Source organism: Haemorhous mexicanus, chromosome 26 (assembly GCF_027477595.1).
Source record: "Haemorhous mexicanus isolate bHaeMex1 chromosome 26, bHaeMex1.pri, whole genome shotgun sequence".
Lineage (NCBI taxonomy): Eukaryota > Metazoa > Chordata > Aves > Passeriformes > Fringillidae > Haemorhous > Haemorhous mexicanus.
The window spans coordinates 937,796-956,944 of NC_082366.1; the positions used below are offsets into that span (position 1 = coordinate 937,796).

The 19,149-nt window shown below is 46.7% G+C and overlaps 1 protein-coding gene across 6 annotated transcripts in view; it reads left to right on the forward strand.

Moving 5' to 3' along the window:
* HDAC4 (histone deacetylase 4) overlaps positions 1–19,149 on the forward strand; it is a 179,583-nt gene that overhangs the window by 107,826 nt on the left and 52,608 nt on the right. For 5 of the 6 annotated variants that reach the window (XM_059868354.1, XM_059868357.1, XM_059868358.1 and 2 more), the window contains exons 6-9: positions 2,563–2,683; positions 7,661–7,782; positions 15,848–15,988; positions 17,825–17,937. In XM_059868354.1, coding sequence (XP_059724337.1) covers positions 2,563–2,683; positions 7,661–7,782; positions 15,848–15,988; positions 17,825–17,937 — 497 coding nt within the window. The remainder of the gene's footprint in view (positions 1–2,562; positions 2,684–7,660; positions 7,783–15,847; positions 15,989–17,824; positions 17,938–19,149) is intronic. The other variant, XM_059868356.1, reaches the window with a different exon arrangement.

Here is a 19,149-nt window from a genome sequence, read left to right on the forward strand (position 1 = left end):
GTTCACAGCTCTCCCCTTTTTGAAGCGTTTCCATTCATGAGAGGATTTTTTTTAGGAGGTTACAGCTTGTGGGTGCCTTCCCCACTCTGTGTCATTATGCACTTGAGGAGATCATTGTGGCCTCACAATGTCCCTTATCAGAGATACTCTGGGCTGCTTGTTTGGGCTTTTTCTGCAAGTGAATGGGGGGAAAAAATACCTCAAAATACCAAGTTGTGCCATCAAGTCCTCAGGTCTGGTTTCAGATGGGAGAAGTGGTGGAGGGAAGATGGCTGGCTGGGAACTGAGAATAAGATAAAGCTCCAAGAACTTTTTCAGTAAGATAAAACTGGGGTCTGGGAGACCTTTTTAAGTGCTAGAAAGACCAGAGGTGCAGAATCCCTAAGCATTTCCACTTTCCCCTGCTGCTCCCATCAGCTGTTGCTGTTTGATCCATGTTCTGCTGGGCCTCTCCTCAGAACCAATACCTGGCCACTCTCATAAAAGTAATCTGGAAAGAAATTAAAACACCTGAATCTCTGCAAAATGGAAGCAAAGCATCTTTTGGGTGAAACACAGAGGTGTAGAGGAAAAAACCCAGAATTTGGGGATGTTAAGTTGAAGATCCTGTTCCCATGACTACAGTTTTATTTTTAAGTTACTTTTTATTTAAGAAGTGCTGTGGTGTAGAATCATTATCACACCTCAGTGCTTAAGGATACTTAAGTTATTTTTCTCACATCACAAAATTTGGCAAAGAGAAGCTAAAATTGTCCTGATCTGAAATATGAAGAGAATGTGAGAGAGGTGGAGTTTGTTCTGCTTCCTTGTTAACACCTCTGCTCTGGAGCCAGGCTGGGAGAGCTGGGGGTGCTCACCTGGAGAGGAAAAGGCTCCACAGAGAGCTCAGAGCCCCTTGCAGGGCCTGAAAGGGCTCCAGGAGAGCTGGAGAGGGACTGGGGACAAGGGATGGAGGGACAGGACCCAGGAAATGGCTCCCACTGCCAGAGGGCAGGGCTGGATGGGATATTGGGAATTGGGAATTGTTCCCTGGCAGGGTGGGCAGGCCCTGGCACAGGTGCCCAGAGCAGCTGTGGCTGCCCCTGGATCCCTGGCAGTGCCCAAGGCCAGGCTGGACGCTGGGGCTTGGAGCAGCCTGGGACAGTGGAAGGTGTCCCTGCCCATGGCACAGAGTTGAAATTAGATGATCCTTAGGGTTCCTCCCACCCCAAAGCTCCCTGAGGTTCTGTGATGTCTTTCAGCTTCCAGTAAAGGAGGAAACCTTACACTCCAAAAATATTGAACTTCAAGTCTTCTAAGTAGCAGGTTTATGCCAACCTGACAGAACACAGCCAGGTTTGAGTGTTCTAAGGATGCTAATGGATTAAGGATGACACATTTTGGCGGGAGAATGCTTTCAAGCATGGATTTGTCACCCCTTCTGCTACTCAGTAATTTATCTCCAGCTCTTGACTTGAACTTTCCACCAAACTGGTGTTGTGGAGCTGGTGAGAAATGCAGCACTCCAAAAAAAGGGAATTTTCTCGCTTTGGTGTTTGAACCATTTTACAGCTCCAGGCAGAGCCTTGTGGGAATGCTGCAGCTCCCTGCTCTTGGAGAGAGCCCAGGAATTGTTCTCCCAGCATGTCAAACATCACCTCATCATCGAGCAGGGCTCAGGACACGAGAACATGGCTGGGTGATCTTTAAGTTCTTGTTCCCAGCGGAGCCGGCAGCTTCCCTGGCCTTTCCCTTTCCTCCCAGCCCAGATATTTTCCGTTGGAGCTCCTGCCTTACACCACGGTGGGGATGAACCATCATTTTCCACGTGTCCCCTTGCCAAACTTGGGATGCATTGCTCCGTCAGGAGCTCTGCCTGGGAGTCTGAGCTGTCAACCCGATGATCACTGGGATCCATCATGGCAGGGGAACAGCCTGCTCTCCATTGTGCAGGAAATCATGATTAGGGATTACACAGTTGACATTTTAGCTCTGCAGAATGACTGACTCCCTTTCTTTAAGTTTTTTTTAAATGTTAGGTTTTCTAGCTGAAGCCAGAGATCCGTGCGCTTGTAAATGAAGCGAAATGTTGCGTCGGTCGTGGTGTGCACAGAGACTTGGGAACAAAGAGGTCCCTGTTTACAGGAGTTTTCGAGACAAAACCTACACATGAGCCACTGGGCTCATTCCCCTTCTGCTTTTAGATGTGACATTTAACAACTTGAGGTTGCACAAGACCCCTTTTCTTAAATAACTTTGGTTCAAAGAGAGCTGGGATACCCCGGACAAGTGCTTTATTCTGAGTGTACTTCTCTGCAAGTGTAATATCCTCTTCTGGTGAAATAAACCCAATTTCATCTGTGTTTTCAAACATAACTTGTGAATCTATGCCAAGCTAAAGGGATAAAAAGGGAGAGCTCCTTACTACAGGCGCTTTGTTCTTCTCTCTTTGAAAGGAAAGTTCTTTTTTTTTTTGGACTGGAAATGAAAGATTTGATTTGGGATCTATTTTAGAAATTTAAAATTCCTTCAAGTACATTAATTGATTTAATAACTTTTTTAAATTTTTGGTTTGTAATGCAGGTGCAGTGGCAAGCACAGAAGTGAAGATGAAATTGCAGGAATTCGTGTTGAACAAGAAGAAGGCTCTGGCCCACCGGAATCTCAACCACTGCATATCCAGCGACCCTCGCTTCTGGTATGGGTAAGTGGTGCTGGGCTTTCTGCAGGGCTCAGCCAGTGCCACCTTTGTCCCCAGTTCCCTGAGGGAATACACCTGATGTGCTTGTGGGATGAGCCAGAGCAGTGGCAGGATCCCTGTGCATTCCCAAAATGCCTTTTCCAGGGGGTTCCAGTGTGAGTGGTTTTCGTCTGCTGTGATAGTGTCACGGTGCTCTGTGTGTAGAGACAAGTCTTCGTGTCATCTGTAATCCACAATTACTCAAACTCACAAGTTCTACAGTCAGACATCAGCTTTTATAAGTCCTCCAGCTTTTCACCCAGGATTTGATCCCACCTGCTGTTATAAAACTTGAACTTTAGTCAAATGAGGAATAGTTTTTATGTTCAGGAGCTGGAATTTGATGATCCTTGTGGGTCCTTTCCAACTCAGAATATTCTATGATTCAGTGTATTCCTGCAGCTCAGGATACTTAAGCTTTGCATTTTAAAACTTTTAACACTTACTGCTATTCTTAATCTCTCAGACTTGGAAGTTTTGTTTACTTGGCTCTTACTGGAAACATCTAGTGGGTCCAGTCTGCACTTCTAATTACAACTGCCCCAACATCTCTGTTTTCAACTGCAGGTCTCCAGTTTCAGAAATCAACTTTTTCATTGTACTAAAGACAGTTAGAAATTTGATGTGACTTGGTAGTTTCCCCTGCTGTGATTTTGTCACTGTCTTTATTAAATAAACGCCAAAGTGCTTTGGATGTTGGCTTTAGTGACCTCAAAATTCATGAAATTTTGAGTTACAAAAGTCATTTCATTTTGCCATGAAATTACTGTTCAAGCTGAAGTACTGACAGTGTTTTAAGTCTTAAGAAATGAACGTGTGTAGAGGGAGGATGAGGTCATAGCCAGAAGATGTTTCCAAATTCCAGAAACTGAGCTGCAATGAAATTTGAAAGCTATCCCAGCTCTGAGCCAGGACAGAAATGCTGATGTGGAGTTGGCAGAAGAATTCAGATATTATTGGAGGCAAAGTGAGATTGAGCAGCTTTAATATATCTCTGAAAATCTAATCTGAGACTTGGGGATTTCATTAAAGGTGGTTGAAGACTCTGAGCCTCCATTTCTTTAAGGGATGGTTAAAATAACAGTTAATGCAGGAGTGGTACAAGGTCAGTTCGAATTCAGGGTGCGCAGAGAAGCTGTGGCTGCCTCTGGGTCCTTGGAAATGTCCCAGGCCAGGCTGGACACTGGGGCTTGGAACAGCCTGGGATAGTGGAAAGTGTCCCTGCCATGACAGGGGGAGGAATGAGATGAACTTTAAATCCCTTCCCATCCAAACCATCCTGGGATCCTCTGTGATGCAAGGCCAGGGCTGCTGCAGGTTTTTAGCCACGTCGTGTTTGGGGTTTCAGGATGTTGCCTCAGCTGATGCTGAGAACTTTCTGAACCAAAGTGTGGGTTGGGTTTGTTGTGGCATTTAGGCATCCTAACAGCCCTTCCCTGTGATGCTCCAGGGATGCCAACAGGCAGAGACAGCACAAACCATTGCACAAAGATTTCAGATCATACCATCCCCTCATTTTCCATCTGTTCTGTGCTGGGGTGAGGATGGTTATTCTGGATTCTAACTCAAGATGGACAAAGCCTTGGGGCCTCACAGCTCTTTCTTAGTGCTGAATTGTCCTGCTGAGCCTTCAAGGAGGACAGATGGCAGCAGCACAGGATTTTTTCAATGCACCCTTCACTTGTTCAGGCAGAAGTTGAGGATTTTTTTGCTTTCCATTCTATTTAATTTTTTTTTTCAAAAGAAGAATTAGCTTTAAATTCCTGACATATTAGTATTTATTTATATGGCATCTCATAGGTTACCAGCTGAGCTCTGGAGGCATTCCTGTCCCCACATAGCTGTGCTGTGATGCAGCTGGGTGGTGGCTGGGTTGAGCACACACAAGTGGGGCTCGCAGGAGATCCACTGTGAGCAGGCCAGGCAATTAAGTGCTAACAGATGCTGGGAGAGCCTCTCGAAGCAACACGCCTGCTTTTAAGCACTTCCTTTGGTCTTATTAAGGTTTGTGAATTCCTTTTTGGTTCTGTTTTTTTTTTTTTAATGGAAAGCATTGCTTAGGAAAAAAAAAAGTCTCCTTAGGGTATTGAGCACCATGATGGTCTGATGTCAGTGGCTGGGACAGGAAAGATGTTCTGCTGGCACGGAATCACAGAGGTGTTAGAGCTGCAAGAGACCTCTAGGATGATGTCCCAGCCCTAGAAATGCTCAAGGCCAGGCTGGACTGGGCTTGGAGCAACCTGGGGTGGTGGAAAGGAGTGAACAAAGTGGTCTTTAACATCCATTCCAGCCCAAACCACTCTGGGATTTTGTGATAGGCAACAGCAGAGGAGGTTCTTGGGAACTGCTTTGTCAGACTGTCCCTCCCCTGGATTCTGAACCCACTGGGCAGCCTGGCTCCCAGGAATTTCTGCTCTCTGTGATGTCCCTGGGAAGCTGACAGCAGTGCTTGGGACGCAGCCACTCCATGTACTAGCAGCCATGGAAGGGAGTTTAACTGAGTATTTGCATGGTGAGGAGGTACAGAGGTACAATTACACTTTAAATTGCACATTAAATGATCCCAACATCCACGGGTGTGAACACAAAAACATTCCAGCCCAGGTGCACATGTCTGAAGCTGTATTCAGTGCACCTTGCTGAACATGACTGAAGGATGAAATATCAAATCATGAAATCGTTAAGGTTGGAAAAGACTTCCAAGATCAGCACTCCAACCTTTCTGTCTGTGCATGTGGGTGTTTGAAGGAGCTCAGGGAACAGGGGATGCCTTGAATGAAGGGATGTGCTTTCAGAAATGTCTGCAGGCTCCATGCAGTGTCCAATTTCCTCTCCTCCCAGAGCTCTGACATTCCTGAAGGGGCATGCAGACCAGTGCATGCTGCTGGAAGCAGCGTCAGACTCCAGTCCTGGAGCCAGGGAATGTATTCCTGTTTGCAGAGCTCAATATCTGTCATTCAGCAGCCCTGGAGCACATCTAAACAGGCCCTTTGAATTCCTGCACATTGCCTGACAAAGGGATGAAAATAGCTTCAATGTACTCAATTGTGCTGCTTAGATCATAATTTAAAAAAAAAAAAAAGGGGGAGAAAAAAAAAAAGTCTGTTGCTCATATAGAGCCAAAAATGTCACTGTGTGACTTGATGGGGCTCAGGGCTCTCAGATCACAGCACCCAGGATTCCTGGGAGTGAAACATCATTCCTGGGAGTGCTGCCTTCCCATGGAATGAGCAGATCCTGGCAGAAAAAGCCACATCTCTTCCCAGGAGGGATTATTTTTTTTTCAGTTTGTCTCTGTTTTGATTGCAGGTGAAGATTGAAGTGTGCGTGGGGGCATTCAGGGGTGGGGATGTGGCACAGCATGGGGTGGGTGTGGGAAACACAGCCCTGCAAGAGCCCCAGAAATCATTTTTCTTTATGTGCAGAGAAATCTGCATCATGAAAAGGGAGGTTGGGAAACCACAATCATTCATACTTCCACAGAATCCCAGAATGGTTTGGGCTGAAGGGACCCTAAAGCCCATCCCATTCCAGCCCCTGCCATGGTCAGGGACACCTCCTACTAGAAGGTCTGTAGGAGTAGAAAATGTTGATGTTCAAATAAAATTTGTAGAGGGTTTCTTTTTTTTTGTTATTATGTAGAAAATTCAATGTGTTTTCCTAGTATTTTATTAGCCCCTTACTTTCTGAAGGCTTTAACTTGGAGTGGAATTGATGCTCTGGATCTCAGCAGCCAACTTCTGAGTTGAGCTTGCACTCAAGGGATTAGTACTGCTCAAGAAACAGCCTGAATTTGTGCCATTTCCAGCTGGGAATGGTTCATTTAGGTTCCTTGAAGAACCTTTTGTAGGAGAATATTTTCAGCTTGGTTTTTAGGCAGTACAAAATTTCAAATATTCACTTCTTTTTTTTTTTTTTTTTTTTTTTTTTATTTTTTTTTTTTACAAAATGCTTGCTCTCCATTGTCCTAAATCTGATAGTATTTAGAAGAAATATGGGGTTTAAATTCTGTTTATCTAAAGTGCAGTTGTGAGAGCCCAGTGAGTGTCACCTGCATGGCTAAATCAGTCGTTCTGCTGATGGAGCTGCTCTGCTGGCTGGAGCCTTCTCCCAGGCTGGTGGGGTTCCTGAGAAACAGCAAAGCTGGGCACAAGTCATTAAGCAGGAAAGATGCAGCCAGCAAACTGGTAGGAGGCTGAGAAAACTCATTCATTATTTAATATCCTCAGCAAACAGACTGTAATTTACTTCCAGCAGCCTGCTCAAACAAAGCCATAAATTATCATCTCAGGGAAGTTCAGCTGGAAAGGTGCTGAGTGCTTTGGCCCTGTCTCTGCTGAGCTCCTGGGATGGGAGGACAGGCAGGAGGAAGGGCAGGGGGCCACCTGTGTGCCATGGCTGCTGCTGGCCAGGTGCAATGCTTCAGCCTTGGACTCTCTCTGCTGAGCTGGGGGTTTATTCTGGGGAGGGAAGTGTTTCACGTGTGCTCAAGTTGAGGTCTCACCTGTGCTGTGATTCAGGAACATGACTTAGCAAAACTCAGCCCAGGTTACAGTCTTAGAATTTATACTCATGGTATGAGCTGAGCCAAGGTGGAGTCTTACACTGAAAACTAAGTTAATTCCCTTCCTCTATATTGGATTTTAGTGGGGTTTTTTGTAGGAGTGCCCAGGAGGAAAAAGCCAGGCTTTGGGGATGGTACTTCTGACTGTGCCCTTCCTGTAGGACTCCAAAAGCTGAGCTTAGAAAACTGGATTTGCTGAAGGACAGGGCATCCTCTCCTCTCTGCTCCTGGGGAATGGAAGAGCTTCCAGGCTGCCCTGGGGTTTCACAGCTTTTGCCTTTGCCTTTGTCCCCTTCCCCACTCCCTGAGGTGGCAGGCTCGTCCCCTCTGTGTCACCGGTGTAAAGCTTGTCCCTTCTTCTCTTTCCTCCTGTGCAGGAAGACCCAGCACAGCTCTCTGGACCAGAGCTCCCCACCCCAAAGCGGCGTCTCCGGCACCTACAACCACCCAGTCCTGGGGATGTACGATTCCAAAGACGACTTCCCACTCAGAAAAACAGGTAGGGCTGCTCTTCCCTGGCCATCCCGGCGTCACGCTTAGCCCTCTGATCTGATCTGATCTTCCTGAAAAAGAAGGGATGCTGCCAAAAGCTGGATTCCAGGCTGTGCTTTGTTTCCCTCTCCATCTGCTCCCCCTTCACCTGTCTCTGTGCTCCCAGTGTTCCAGGGAGCCTGGGGCTGCTCTGGGGTGTGTGAGAAGTGCAGGAGACAGCGGAGCCACGTGTCAGAGTTTGGGAGATGTTTTCCCAAACCCAAAGCTCTCACAGAGATCTGCGCGTCTCCAGCCCAAGTGTGTTTGCTGAGTGAGAAAAGTACCGAGAAAAAGTTCATTTCTTGGGGGATTTGCATTTTATGTATGAGTTTGTACCTGAGGTAAATAAGGAGGTTTGTGCCAGGGCGAGCACCAGGCTTCCTGCGAGGGTTTGGTTCACACCTAGACAGTTCTCTTTCAGTCTGGCTTCTCCCTGCACGGTGGCTGAGCAGGTCAGTTATTCCTCAAGCCTGTATTATGTAAACCAGGTTGTTTGGCTTGGCTGTGCTCCTCAGCTCCGTAGCACATGCCTGAGCCAGCACAGCCTGGGCTCCCAACCCGGCCAGCTCGGGGCTGCTGCCTTCGGGGAACAGCTCAGCCTCGCTCAGGGAGCAGTTCTGCTCACTGGCCCTGCTGGGAATCACTTCAGGACAGCAAAAAAAGCTTCTCTGGAAAGATCACACAATCATTAAGGGTGGAAAAGATCCAAAGATCATCCAGCCTTCAACCAGCACTGCCAAGGCCACCTCTAACCCATGGCCCCAAGTGCCACATTCGTGGGATTTTTAAACACTTCCGGTGATGGTGACTGACCACTGCCCTGGACAGCCTGTTCCAATGCCTGACCAGCCTTTCAGTGGTGAAGTTTTCCCCTTTTGGAAGTGTCTCACTAGGAGCCGTAGCACCTGCCCTGCTGGATGGAGTCCCATGTGTGCAGTTGTCTCTGTTCCCCCTTGGGTTGGTTGCTTGATGAGTAACGAGCACTTCAGCTGCACAGGAGCCCAGTCAAAGATTGGCTCCAAGATACGGGTTTTCCCCAGGAAAGGTGCCCCTGTGGCTTTGGGGATGATACTTCTGACTGTGCCCTTCCTGGAGGACTCCAAAAGCCAAGCTTAGCAAACTGGATTTGCTGAAGGACAGGGCATCCTCTCCTCTCTGCTCCTGGGAAATGGAAGAGCTTCCCGGCTGCCCTGAGGATTCACAGGCAGCCTGATTCCAAGAGATTTTTAGCTCTTTCCTATGCCTTGTGATGCCAGGTGATCCGTTCCTACCCTGTTAGCACTAGCACAGTAGAAATGGCTTTGACGTGCTCCCAAACTTGCCTGGCTCATCACCTCAGGGCACCTTGTCAGATTGGCTTTGAGCAGCAGTCACCCTTCTTGCTCCCAGTGTCCTGGAAGGGAATTCCTGCAGGAGAAGGAAGACATCTGCACATCTCACCCTGTGCTGCTTCCCAAACTGGGATCTCACTAAAGCTCCTGCTGGGTGAACTCCTGCTGTCAGACAGGGGGAATTAAGGATGATGAATGGAGCTAATCACATTATTCAAGAGTGGAAGCCACCAAAGCCATTGTTGTTTTCCAGCAGGAGGACGTTCAGCCGATTTTGGTTTGCCAGAACGCTGGTGCTTGTTCTTTTTGGGCACCAGCATCAATCTCCTGGGCACTGGTCTGGGATACAAATGAGTTCACTTTTGTAAGGTTCAGGGGAGAATTTTTTTTCTTTTTTTCATTGTTTTCTTTTATTTTCCTTTCAACGCAACAGCACGTCAGGCTTTGGCACAGCAATATCCTGCAGAATTCCCAGTGCCAAGAATGTTAAGTTGCTTGGAGAAGAAAGGCTCCTGAACAGTCTGGTGTAAACAAAAGGCAGGGAAGGCTGGAGCCCATCCTAAATAAAGTTCTTTATTACGGGTGAGCTTTTCAGATTTTTGGCACCAGACAACGCTCTGGCTTTGTGTTGGTAATTTAAAACTGCCATATCGTGTAGTCCAATTTTATTAAATTTGATTAAATATTTGCAGCTCAAATAACAGAACCCATCACTCTGATTACCAGGGCTCTGGTTACCAGGGCTGGAATCCAACCAGCACCATTGCTGGGGAGAGGGCGGCTTAGGGGGTAGTGGGAAGGCAGTTGGAATTATCATTTCTCCCAGTCTGCAGAGCTGCAAGTGTGTCCTGCAGGTTGAGACATTTTTGGGAAGAATAAATATTCACCATCCCTGGAAGTGGTCCAGGCCAGGTTGAGCAGGGCTTGGAGCACCCTGGGGTAGAGGAGGGTGTCCCTGCTCATGGCAAGGGTTGGAACAAGGTGAGCTTTAAGGTCCCTCCAACCTAAACAATTCCACGATTCCATCAAATTTGCCATTTCCCTGCATATTAGCAACACTCTGTGTCTTTAATCTTATTTCAAGCATCCTGATGGTCACAGGTTTTGGGAGAGGGAGGATGTGCAGGAAAGATATCTTCAGAGTGCTTAAAGCCTTCAACAGGGGGAACAGTCAGCTCCTGCAGCGTGCTCCCAATGCCTCCCATGCCCTGAAATCCAGCTCTCTCTGGTTTGTTTTCCTAAATTATGTTCCAGTTTCTTGGCTGTTTGGTTTCAGCGTGAAATTGTTTTTCTGGTGCAGTTACTAATTGCTTGAATCCTGTTCTTAGCCTGGCTATGGGATTGATTTCACTCTGCTCCCTCTCTCCAAGCACTTTGGGGCTCTTCCTTTTTTTCACTGATCTAAGATCAGTTTGGTTGGTGCTGCTCCTTCCTTTGCTGTTAAATACCTGGATTAGCACAAGGATTTTTATTTCCCCTCCTGGGGAGTTCATTTTGTTCTGAGCAGGATTTAATGTCAGATTTTTACTGACAGCTTTTGAGAGGGGAAATTCTAAGTGACCTCTTCTGCTCCCAGATCAAGGTTGGTGTCTCCCAAACATAATAACATTCGTTATGTGCTGCACTGGGATCCTCTAAGGAAAATCTCTGGAGAATCCTTATGGAGAGATTTTAGACTCTGGGTTGGGACAGCCTGTTTTGATAACCCCAAGAGCTGTTTGTCAACACCTTTCTTGGAGCTGCTGAAGTGGGTTTTAGCAGAGCTTTTCAGTGTTGCATTTCCAAGGAATCCTGTCCTCGTTTTCTCCCCAGGAACGAGGTTGTTGATGGCATTCCCTGCTTTCTGAAATTTGAGCAGTGGATATATTAGAACATGCTGTTACTTAGAAAGCTGACACCAGCACCATCATGAAGATTTAAATGGAATTATTTCACTTCTTAAAATGCTTTTCCTCTTGGACTTGATGATCTTAGAGGGCTTTTCCAGCCTAAATGATTCTGTGACTCCATGGTTCTTTTTCCAGGCAAAAGAGAGGAGCCTGAGAGAGGAAAGCATCCAGCATCCCATGAAGTTGTTGGTATTGCAGGAAACTGCAGTTGTTTGGGTATTATTTGCAGCTAAGCAGGTGAAATTGGTGTGAACTTGTTGCATTTAGAAAGAAATAAAAGGGAAAATGGAAGGATTTGTCAACAATTATAATGCTGCATTTATTGAGGAAAGCGTAATGTCCCTCTGAACTGGTTCTGATTATTGGAGTGTTTGGAGTGGTTTGTTTTAGGACAAAAGGTTGTTTGGAAGAAAATAGACTAGTCAGAAACCCTGGTGTAATGTGGGAGTATAATCCAGAGGAAATCTTGGAGCTCTGTGTGGCATGGAGTGTCACTCCAGTTCGAGAGGATCTCTGCCTTCCCACCCACATTGTCCTTCCAGCCAGCATGGAAGCCTGGCTTCCCACACACTGAGAGGGGGCCCTGACCCCCAGAGAAATCCCTGCTGGAAATACCCTGTGCTGCTCCAAGTGGAGGATGTCAGTCTGTCTGATCCAAAAATAACACTTAGCTTGGATATTGGGGAAGATTTCTTGCCTGGGAAGGTGCTCAGGCACTGGAACAGGCTGCATGGGGCAGGGGTGGAATCACCATCCCTGGAAGTGTTCAAAAAACGGGGTGTGGCACTGGGGGACAAGGTTTGGGGGATGATGGATGGATGGCTGGACTTGGTCACCTCAGAAGTCTTGTCCAGCCTTAATGATTGTGGAATCGTGAAGACATTTCTTGTGAGTGGTGCACCAGAGAGAAATCTCTTCCAGGAGGAGACCAAACAAAATCTTGTGGTTTAGTGTCGCCTTTGGGGGATCCCAGTCACTCAGGGAACCCACCCTCCTCCTCCTTGGTCCTCCCAGCTCCATCTCTGCTTCCCAGGGACTGTCAGGGGCCTGCGCTGTTCATGGAATCCCAAGATGGGGTTGGAGGGAAACTCAAAGCCCATCCCATTCACGGGCAGGGACACCTTCCACTGTCCCAGGCTGCTCCAAGCCCTGTCCAGCCTGGCCTTGGGCACTGCCAGGGATCCAGGGGCAGCCCCAGCTGCTCAGGGAATTCCATCCCAGCCCCTCCCCACTCTCCCAGGGAAAAATTCCTTCCCAATTTCCCATTTAACCCTTTCCCTCCTTCAGCTTAAGCTCCCTCTCTCATGGAGTTTTCTTATGGATGTTAGAAGGGAGACAAGATAATTCTGTTGGCTTTTGCCTGACTAGTAAAGTTTCGGCTGGAAAATAATAATAATAATAGTAATAATAGTAATAATAATAATAGTAATAATAATAATAATAATTTAATAGCATCCCTTTCCAGTCCCCATCTGCTGAAATGAAGATGTTCAGGGACTGGGAGGAGGGGTTTCATGCTGCATTGTTTGCTTTTATTCCACAAATGTGGATGAGCAGTGGGAACAGGGCAAACTCTGCCCGGGACTTGGCGAGGTTTTGACTTCCACAGACTTAATGTCCAGTTAGTTCAGCAGCTTCGGGGCTGCAATTCTAGGAAAAAAACAATGGGACTGACATAAATTGGAAGAATTGGATTACATGGGTCCTGCTGCACACTGTGATGTATAAGAGGGGTAACTTGGTTTGGAGCCTGTGAAAACCAGGGAAGCTTTTGGCTTATGTTCTGGTTATTAATTTACTTGGAGGAAAACAAAATATTCTTTGTATAAATCCTTATTATAGGCCAAATTAAGTATGTCAGTGCTTAAGAAATCCCACTGGCTTTGTGGGAGCTGACTCAGATTTGGGCATGGACTTCATTTGTTTGCTGGAGAGGAATTTTTCTAATTTTATGGCATTTGTTTTAAATATTTCACCTGGAGATGTAGAGGAGCAGTAATTTTTTAACTTAGGTTTCTTAGTTTAGTCTCCAGTTTTTAAATATACTCCAGTTAGTAAGGCTTTGTTTGGGCATATTGCCTGGCAGGGTGAATTTGGGGAGGTTTCCAGTGGAATTGGTGTTCCTGAGGCAGCATTGAACCTGCATTGACTGTCAGGTATTGATGTTCTGTGTTGTTTAAATTCCTGTTTTATACTTGTAAAAGACAGCTCTCTTCAGCTTTAAAATATTTTCATTATATAATAGTTTAAAAAAACATGTGAACAACCCTAAATTATTTTACTATAAAAGAGGTTTTATGTAAATTCTGTGAGTTTGAGGCTGTGCTGAATTTTAATTCACCTACTTTGTGCTCTGGAGCGCCCAATTAAATCCGTGTAGGGATTATGCTCTCTGAGGTCCTGATGCCATGTTAGATTTGGGATTATATCTGAGGGATAAACAACAGAATCAGAGCAGGGCTTTAAATAGACCTTTTGGTGTGTGGAAACTCGATCCCCTAGCAGAAGGGGAAAACACAGAGTGATTTTGCCTTAAAATAGATTAATCTGACAAATTCCAATATGTTACTTTGGCAATCACTTATGCTGGAGGTATTTTCTCTTTGAAGGCTGTAATTTTCTGTGTTTGTTCACCTCTTTGTTATCTGGAAGGAGGTTTTTATTGTGGCTTAAAATATGGTGTGTTAGGTAATCTGTGACCCCAAATCTTTTGTTTCCCTGCCCATTTTTAAGGTGTTTCAAACCAATTCCTTCTGTGTATTTAAAAGCCACCTAATTAATTGTGTGTTCCCAACAGAAACCATCCCTCATCTGAACACCAGGAATAAAATTAGGGCTGAAATGCAGATTTTATTGCCATGTTTTCCTTTGTCAGAGGATAGATCCTTCTAACAGGTGTGACATAGGCTTAGATTTCCTTGATTTAAAATGGGCATATCAGCATCCAGCTGTGGCACCTTCCCCTGCTACAGAATCCCAGAGTGGTTTTGTTGGAGGGGACCTTAGAGATCATCTCATTTCAGCCATGAGTGGCATCCAGGCAGCTATTAATGCTCAGAAATTGGGACAAATTAAAGCTGGGAATGTAAGGATGTGGGATGAGGTGTGTACCCAAACATTGCTTTTAAAATCATGCCAACTTCTGTTTTTGAAGAAAACTCAGAGAAGTTGCTGCTTGGAGCCTGAGCTTGTGTTTGAACTGGTCCAGTCTTTAATATTGCCCTGGGAGCAGATTTGCATTCAGTCCCCTGCCATTTTAAATGCAAATTCTCTCTCTGGAAGATAATTCCCCCCTTGTTAATGCACTTCCTTCAGCATTTGAAGCATCATCTTGCGGAAGCATTTTTTTTTAGTGGTTCCTGTATCTCTTGCTGGTGTTTTTTCTGTCCAAAACATTCGCAAAAAAGCTCTTTCCTTTCTTTTTTAAATTTTTCTTCTCCCCCAAAATTCCATCAAAGCGCTGTGTTGATGGCTTAACTCCAAGCAATTGATCTTGAATTCATCAGCCTTCTGATTTTCTAGCCCTGCAATTAACGTGGACAGGCTTGGTCTTTGACATGACCCATTGGTCAAGGGAAACATAGCTGCAGCCAGACTGAGTTAATTCAAATCAGTTTGTAAACCCTGTTTTAATTCTCCTAAAGAAATGTAGATCATTTGCCCTGGAGTGTGTTGGTTGGTAATGGAGTGAGCACAGGATTTGCTGGTTCAAAGGGATTAAGTGGTGGGGCTGTTGAGGAAGGGAAAGGATGGGGCTGCTTCGCTCAGCTCTGTCAGGAGCCCTCAAACCCTCCTGCAGGTGTTTCACTCAGGGCTCAGGAGATCAGAAAGCTCCCAGAGGAAATCATCTTGCAGAAGGAGTGTTGGATTAAAGCTTTGTGACCCTGATGGAGGCTCGATAACGTGTGCTCTGTCACCGGCTGTCCTGGCCCCAGGGCCGCTGGGGCTTCCCAGGAGCTCTGCCTTGGCTGTTCGGGATCTCAGGGTTTGTGTTTTGGAGGGAGTCTCTCAAAAGCGTCGTGTACACAAGGCTGTGGTCACAGGAGATGCATCCACACCTGCCCTGGGCAGTCTGGAACTTCCCAGGTGTGTGATGTGCTGTTAGATAGGGTTGAGCTGTGGGGCTGTGATGATGTAACCCCAAGTTGCTTCCCAAACAAACAAGCCAACCTCCTCCTCCTCCCTGGCTCTGGCTTTCCTTGGCCACGCTCTCATGCCCTTTCCCTTGAGTTGACACTGGCTCCAGCTGACACAAGGAACCAGCAGGGAGGCAATCACCTGATTTGCTTGTGGCGTTTGATTTTGGTGTTTTCTTTTCCCGTGCCCCGGTGTCCCTCCCTCAGCCTGCCCACCCTGGGATCAGATGACTCCCAGGGTGTGGAGCTGCCTGTTCCAGCAGCACAGCAGAGATTACCAACAGCAGCATCTCAGCTGGCTCAGCCATTCCTCTGCTGCATCCCATCAGCTGGGTTTGCCGCTGGCTGGGGAGCGAGTTGGGCAGAGGTGGGAAACTCTGCACTAATCCCAAGTCTGTGTCTTCATTCAGAGAAGACTTTGCAGGATGATTGTTACATTTTCAATTCAAATGCCTGTCGTTGTTGTTTTTGAATTCAGATGTTGCATGGGTTGAGACCTGTTTGTTACAATCAAAATCTGTGTTAGCAAATGACTTAATTTAATTTAGCTTCCTGCAAATGCTCGATTGCAGCCAACTCAGCTCAGCTCAGCTCAACTCAGCACAACTCAGCTCAGCTCAACTGCAGGCTGAGTAAAACCCTGAGACACTGCTAACACTGTTTCCTTTCCTGGGCAGCCTCTGAGCCCAACCTGAAGCTGCGCTCCAGACTAAAGCAGAAGGTGGCAGAGAGGAGGAGCAGCCCCCTCCTGCGCAGGAAGGACGGGCCCGTGGTGACGGCGCTCAAGAAGCGCCCACTGGATGTCACAGGTACAGCGGGTAAGTGACAATTCCTCAATCCTTCACCCCCTTCTCCCTTCGCAGAATGCCTTCCTGTCTCCTTCGTGTGCTTCAGCAGTGCTGGAAATCACCTGAGGGCACTGCAATTGTCCAGCTGGGGGAGGCTGAGGTCAGGCCTCGTCCCCATCCGCAGCTCTTCTCTCTGCTCCCTTTGACTAGGGACACTCCTGGAGCTTAGGATGGAAAATAGGAAAAGGTTTTGGACCCAGGAGCTTTATACATACAGCTGTGTAAAACTTTTTTTGACTACTCAACTGACAGTTTCTTGTTGAAAAGTTCTGTCCTTCCAGAATCAAAGTTTGCAAGTGGGATCAGAGCAAAGAACGTGATGAGATTACCATAAAGTTAATTCTTAGCACCATCTAGGGATGTCTCTGTGTAAGTACCACCCAGTGACAGCTCTGCCAGGCTTGTCTGGCTCTGAGGCACACGATCATCACTCCATCAAACTCAAAGTGAGCTCCCTTTAGACAGGGGAGTGGGCTTGGGAGACCCTGGGGTGCCTCAGCACTTCTCTGGGTCAGAGCCTCTCTGTTTGCAGAGGGGAAGGAGGATTTCAAGAGCTAAAAGCTGTGGAATCATAAAATATTCCGAGTTGGAAGGCATCCACAAGGATAATCCAGTCCAACCCTAGGCCTGCAAAGGACACCCCAAAAATCCCAGCCTGTGCCTGAGAGTGTTTTCCATGAGTTCTGACAGCCTTTCAGACCTGAGAATCCAATTTCCTTCACTCACACAACGCTGTATGGCACATGGCTCCTGGGATAAATCAGCCTCTGCTGGCTGACCACTTTTCCCTGCAATGACTTCAGAAATGGCAGTGGAAGCTCCCGTTTCTCACTGGCATGGATGTGGTTCAAGAAGCCAGCCTGGAGCCTGTTAGAGTTGTCATGGTAAGAGGGGACATTTAAATGGAAAATAAGTTTTAAAAGCAGTCCTGCTTTGGGGAATAGAAATTATGTTTGATCCCTGAAGAACACAGGGGGTTCTGGTGGGACACTTTCCACTTGACCAGGTTTCTCCACCCTGGTTTTGAGCACTTCCAGGGATGGGGCAGCCACAGTTTCTCTGGGCACCCTGTGCCAGGCCTTTATCACCTTCAGAGAGAAGAATTCCTTCCTACAGTTCCCTCTATGCCTGCCCTGTGGCAGTGGGAAGCCATTTCCCCTGTCCTGTCCCTCCAGCCCCTTGTAAAAAATGAGCTTTTATTCCTCCTGGAGCAATGAGGAGCCTGTTGCAGCCTCAGCAACTGCAGCCGCTGGGAGATTCTGCTGCTGCAAATGGCTGGGGAATGAGGAAAGTTCAATAGAAAAGGTTTGAATGTCATTAGCCTTCCCAAATAAAAGGAGGAACACTGGCAGCTGTGCCACAGAGCAGGTGAGAGACCTTCTGAGGGAGGTCTGATGCAAGGAGGTGTCTTTAGGGTTAGAGAGAAAGAGGGTGAGAGAGGTACTCCCAGAAGAATGAAACAGAACAACTCTGACATCCTCCAGTCTGACCTCTTCAAACCTTCCATGCCTTTTATTATCTTTCAATCATATTTCAAGTTATTAATACACTCCAAGAGAAATCCCCATGGGGAGAAGACTTAAATATGCTGAGTAGGTACTTGGGTAAACCATTTGAAAGAGTTTGTTGGTATTTTAAGAGCCCTGGGAAGATTTAGGGGGAAGAAGGGAATGAGGAGGAAGAGGAGGAGGAGGAGGAAGAGGGCTGCTTTCATCCAAAACAAAACTTGAGGGGTTATCATCTGTCTAAATAGCATCACAGAGATGGTTTCTAATGTTCAAAGTTGGTTTGGGATGTGTTTTTCAGACTCTGCATGCAACAGCGCTCCTGGTTCTGGTCCCAGCTCTCCGAACAACAGCTCCAACAACATCAGCACTGAGAATGGAATTGCAGGATCAGTCACCAGTATCCAGGCAGAGGTACAGAGCCCCCCTTCCCTCTGCTGTGTAACACCCCTCGGCTCTGGGAGAGTTTGGGAACTAAACCACACAAAAGGAAAAGCCCGACTTGTGACTGGGAGCAGACTTTGGGAATTACCTCTCAGCCTGGAGGATGCCTTATCTGTTTATTAAATCTGGTTTGGGCCAGCTCACAGGCAGTTTGTGGTAGCTTGCAGTGGTTTTGTAGTGAGGAGAAAGTAAAAATAAAGGGATTCAGCAAGGTCAAATGCAAGTATTTTAGTGTTTGAGGACTTTGTTCCTGTATATGGGGTGGATTTATTGTGTGCAGTAGGCTGGTCCAAATATGACCAAACCATAATTGGATTAAAGGGGATGGATTTAAACTTTTCCTTCACAATTGGGCATCTGAAAGCTTGGTGCCTTGTGCTGGTTTATAATCCCATAAACTCCCACCATCACTTGAGGCATTGCTGGATGCCCAGGGCAGGGTGTTGGCCTGGGTGAGGTGGGCTTGGATTGAGCACAGCAGCTCCTGTGTTCAGGAATCTGGGAGCCAAACTTTTCCAAGGGGTCTGGGCCATGTGAGCTGGCTCCCACTATAAACTGTGCCTCTAGAAAACCAGTGTGGTTGTCTGATGTTACTGGTGCATTTCTTTTCATCCAGCTTCCCATTAGCTGTTCTCCCCATGAATAGAGTCTGTCTTAACGCCAGGGCTCCAAAAACAGGCTGGGGCTTGTTCTCCACAAATATTCCTTTAGAATTGAAAAGGCCTTCTGATGGTGGAAATGTCAGTCCTTATTGCTTTCTAGTTTTGTACAGATTTGCACTTTATTTTTATTTCTAATGTAGTGTAACAGTATTTAATATGGGGAACATGCCTCCTTCCCCACCCTCTGCCCTGCCAAATGGTGCAGCAGACATTCCAGCCACTCTAGTCCATAGCAAACCTCACAGATTTAGGTAATTAGTGTGAAAATTAAGATGGTGGGATGTGGGGGCTTCACTTGCCCCAGGAGGATGAGCACTGAGTTTTGGTTTTGCTGATCCAGGAGCTGTCAGTCTTGTCTGTCCTTAGCCAACTGCAAATTCCCAGTTGCTGCTGATAGAAAACTAGTGGGTTTGACAATTTTTTTATTACATAAACAGAGCAGGCAGCTTCCCAAAAGTCCCTGCAGGGGATTGGAATCAGGTGGTCTTTAAGGCCCCTTCCATTCCATTAAGCCCAAACC